The 3974-nt window shown below is 62.4% G+C and overlaps 1 protein-coding gene across 1 annotated transcript; it reads right to left on the bottom strand.

The window, feature by feature from the left end:
* Positions 1–224: 224 nt before the first annotated feature.
* On the bottom strand, positions 225–3753 carry LOC137165002 (cell surface glycoprotein 1-like; the record flags this gene model as incomplete). The annotated part of the gene is made up of 2 exons (XM_067566071.1): positions 225–1517; positions 3225–3753. Coding segments are annotated over 2 exons (1822 nt in total), but the record flags the coding sequence as incomplete, so codon positions are not given.
* Between the last annotated feature and the right edge of the window lie 221 nt (positions 3754–3974).

A 3974-nucleotide genomic window follows, 5' to 3' on the forward strand; every position in this document is an offset into this window, starting at 1 on the left:
TGGAGGATTAGGGTTTGGGTCTGGGTCCCCGGGGTGTGCTGGCTTATGGGATGGTTCTGATTCCCCGGGGCTTCGACAGTTAGGGGTTGGATCTGGGTCCCAGGGCCTTCGAGGGTTAGTGGTTGGGTCTGGGTCCCCGGGCTTTTCAGGCTTCGGGGTTGGGTCTGGGTCCCCTGGGTTTGCGGTCTTCAGGGTTGGGTGTGGGTCCCCTCGGTTAGCAGGCTTCATGGCTGGGTCTGGGTCCCCGGGGTTTGCAGGCTTCGGGGTGGCGTCCGGGTCCCCGGGGTTGGCAAGTTTCGAGGTTGGGTCTGGTCCCCACGGTTTCCATGCATCGGGGTTTGGTCTGGGTCTTCCGGGTTTCTAGGCTTCAAGGTTGGGTCTGGGTCCCCGGGTTTTGCATGCTTAGGGGTTTGGTCTGGGTCCCCGGGGTCTGTAGGCTTCGGGGTTGGGTCTGGGTCCCCGGGGTTTGCTGGCTTGGGGGTTGGATCTGGGTCCCCGAGGTTTTCAGGGTAAGGGGTTGGGTATGGGTCCACGGGGTTTGGAGTGTTAGGGGTTGGGTCTGGGTCCCCGGGGTTTGCAGGCTTCGGGGTTGGGTCTGGGTCCACGGGGTTTGCTGGCTTGGGGTTTGGGTCTGTGTCACCGGGGTTTGCTAGCTTAGGGGTTGGTACTGGGTCCACGGGTTTTTCAAGCTTAGGGGTTGGTTCTGGGTCCACGGGGTTTGCAGACTTCGGGGTTGGGTCTGGGTCCCCGGGGTTTGCAGGCTTCAGGGTTGGATCTGGGTCCCCGGGGCTTGCAAGCTTAGTGGTTGGTTCTAGGTCCCCGGGGTTTGCAGAATTCAGGGTTGGATCTGGGTCCCATTGGTTAGCAGGCTTCCTGGCTGGGTCTGGGTCTACAGGGTTTGCAGGCTTCGGGGTTGGGTCTAGGTCCCCGGAGTTTGCAGGCTTCGGGGTTGCGTCCGGGTCCCCGGGGTTGGCATGCTTCGGCGTTGGGTCTGGGTCCCCGAGGTTTGCTAGCTTAGGGGTTGGGTCTGGGTCCCCGGGGTTTGCTAGCTTAGGGGTTGGGTCTTGGTTCCCAGTCTTTGCAGGCTGCGGGGTGGGGTCTGGTTTCCCGGGGCTTCGAATCTTAGGGGTTGGGTCTGTGTCCCTTGGACTTGGACGGATTGGGGTTTGATCTGGGCCCCCGGGGCTTGGAGGGTTTGGGGTTGGGTTTGGGTCCCCGGGCTTGGCAGGTTTCGAGGTTGGGTCTGGGTCCCCGGGTTTTGCATGCTTAGGGGTTTGGTCTGGGTCCCCGGGGTCTGTAGGCTTCGGGGTTGGGTCTGGGTCCGCAGTGTTTGCAGGCTTCGGGGTAGGGTCTGGGTCCCCGGGGTTTGCAGGCTTCAGGGTTGGATCAGGGTTCCCTGGGTTCGCGGGCTTCAGGGTTGGGTCTGGGTCCCCTGGGTTTGCAGGCTTCGGGCTTGGGTTTGGGTCCCCGGGGTTTGCAATATTCGGAGTTGGGTCAGGGTCCCCGGGCTTTGCAGGCTTTGGGGTTGGGTCTGGGTCCACGGGGTTTGCAATCTTCCGGGTTTAGTCTGGGTCCCCGGGGTTTGCAGGCTTCGGGGTTGGGACTGGGTCCCCAGGGTTTGCAGGCTTCGAGGTTCGGTCTGAGTCCCCGAGGATTGCAGGGTAAAGGGTTGGGTCTGGGTCCCCACGGTTTGCATGCTTCGGGGTTTGTTCTGGGTCCCCCGGGTTTCTAGTCTTCGAGGTTGGGTCTGGGTCCCCGGGGCTTGGAATGTTAGGGGTTGGGTATGTGTCCCCTGTGCTTGGATGGTTAGGGGTTCGGTCTGTGCCCCCTGGGCTTGGAGGGGTTGGGGTTGGGTCTGGGTCCCAGGGCTTTGTACGTTTTGAGGTTGGGTCTGGGTCCACGGGGTTTGCAGTTCGGCGTTGGGTCTGGGTCCCCGGGTTTACAGGCTTCGGGGTTGCGTATGGGTCCCCGGGGTTTGCAGGCTTCGAGGTTGGGTATGGGTTCCCGTGGTTTGTTGGCTTAGGGTTGGGTCTGGGTCCCCGGGGTTTGCAGACTTGGGGTTGTGTCTGGGTCCCCGGGCTTTGCAGGCTTCAGGGTTAGGTCTGGGTCCCCTGGTTAAGCAGGCTTCAGGGTTTGGGTCTGGGTTCCCGGGGTTTGCAAGTTTCGGGGTTGGGTCTGGGTTCACAGGGTTTGCCGGCTTCGGGGTTGGGTATTGGTCCACGGGGTTTACAGGGTTAGGGGTTGGGTATGGGTTCACGGGGTGTGCTGGCTTAGGGGTTGGTTTTGAGTCCCCGGGGCTTCGACAGTTAGGGGTTGGGTCTTGGTCCCAGGGGCTTGGAGGGTAATGGGTTGGGTCTGGGTCCCCGGGGTTTGCGGCTTCGGGGTTGGGTCTGTGTCCACGGGGTTTGCAATCTTCGGGGTTCGGTCTGGGTCCCCGGGGTTTGCAGGCTTCAGGGTTGGATCTGGGTCCCCTGGGTTTGCGGTTTTCAGGGTTGGGTGTGGGTCCCCTTGGTTAGCAGGCTTCATGGCTGGGTCTGGGTCCCCGGGGTTTGCAGAATTCAGGGTTGGATCTGGGTCCCATTGGTTAGCAGGCTTCCTGGCTGGGTCTGGGTCTACAGGGTTTGCAGGCTTCGGGGTTGGGTCTAGGTCCCCGGAGTTTGAGTTTGCAGGGTTCAGGGTTGGGTCTGGGTCCCCGGGGTTTGCTTCAGGGTTTGGGTCTTCAGGGTTGGGTGGTGGGTCCCCTTGGTTTGCAGCTTCATGGTTGGGTCTGGGTCCCCGGGGTTTGCAGGCTTCGGGGTTGGGTCTGGGTCCCCTTGGGGTTTGGGTCTGTGTCCCCAGTTTTGCTTTAGGGGTTGGGTCTTGGTTCCCAGGGTTTGCAGGTCTGGGTCCCCGGGGTTGGCAGGCTTCAGCGTTGGGTCTGGGTTCCTCGGGGTTTGCTGGCTTGGGGGTTGGATCTGTGTCCCCAGGGTTTGCTAGCTTAGGGGTTGGGTCTTGGTTCCCAGGGTTTGCAGGCTTCGGGGTAGGATCTGGGTGTCCGGGGTTTGCAGGCTTCGGGGTTCGGTCTGGGTCCCCAGGGTTTGCAGGCTTCGGGGTTGGGACTGGGTCCCCGGGGTTTGCAGGCTTTGGGGTTCGGTCTGAGTCCCCGAGTTTTGCAGGGTTAGGGGTTGGGTCTGGGTCCCGGGGTTTGCATGTTTAGGGGTTGGGTCTGGGTCCCCTGGGTTTGCGGTTTTCAGGGTTGGGTGTGGGTCCCCGGAGTTTGCAGGCTTCGGGGTGGCGTCCGGGTCCCCGGGTTTTGCAGGCTTCAGCGTTGGGTCTGGGTCCCCGAGGATTGCAGGGTTAGGGGTTGGGTCTGTGTTCACGGGGTTTGCAGGCTTCTTGGTTGCGTCTGGGTGCCCGGGGTTTGCAGGCTTTGGCGTTGGGTCTAGGTCCCTGGGGTTTGCAGGCTTCTGGGTTGGGTCTGGGTGCCAGGGGTTTGCAGGCTTCGGAGTTGGGTCTGGGTCCCCGGGGCTTAGACTGTTAGGGGTTGGGTCTCGGTCTCCGGGGCTTGGAGGGTTAGGGGTTTTGTCTGGGTCCACGGAGTTTGTAGGCTTCGGGGTTGTGTCTTGGTCCCCGGGGTTTGCAGGCTTCGGGATTGGGTCAGGGTCCCCGGGGTTATCAGGATTCGGGGTTGGGTCTGGGTCCCCGGGGTTTGCAGGCTTCGGGGTTGGGTCTGTGACCCCGGGTTTTGCAAGCTTAGCGGTTGGGTCTGGGTCCCTGGGGATTGAAGGCTTAGGGGTTGGGTCTGGGTGCCCGGGGTTTGCAGGCTTCGGGGTTGGGTCTGGGTCCCCGGGGTTTGCAGGCTTTGGGGTTGGGTCTGTTTCCCCGGGGTTTGCAGGCTTCGGGGTTGGGTCTGGGTCCCCGGGATTTGTAGGGTTAGGGGTTGGGTCTGGGTCCCCGGGGTTTCAAGGGTTTGGGGTTGGGTCTGTTTCCCGGGG

Source organism: Emydura macquarii, unplaced genomic scaffold, assembly GCF_026122565.2.
Source record: "Emydura macquarii macquarii isolate MOO-44397 ecotype Brisbane River unplaced genomic scaffold, CSIRO-AGI_Emac_v2 contig_2726, whole genome shotgun sequence".
Taxonomy (NCBI): domain Eukaryota; kingdom Metazoa; phylum Chordata; order Testudines; family Chelidae; genus Emydura; species Emydura macquarii.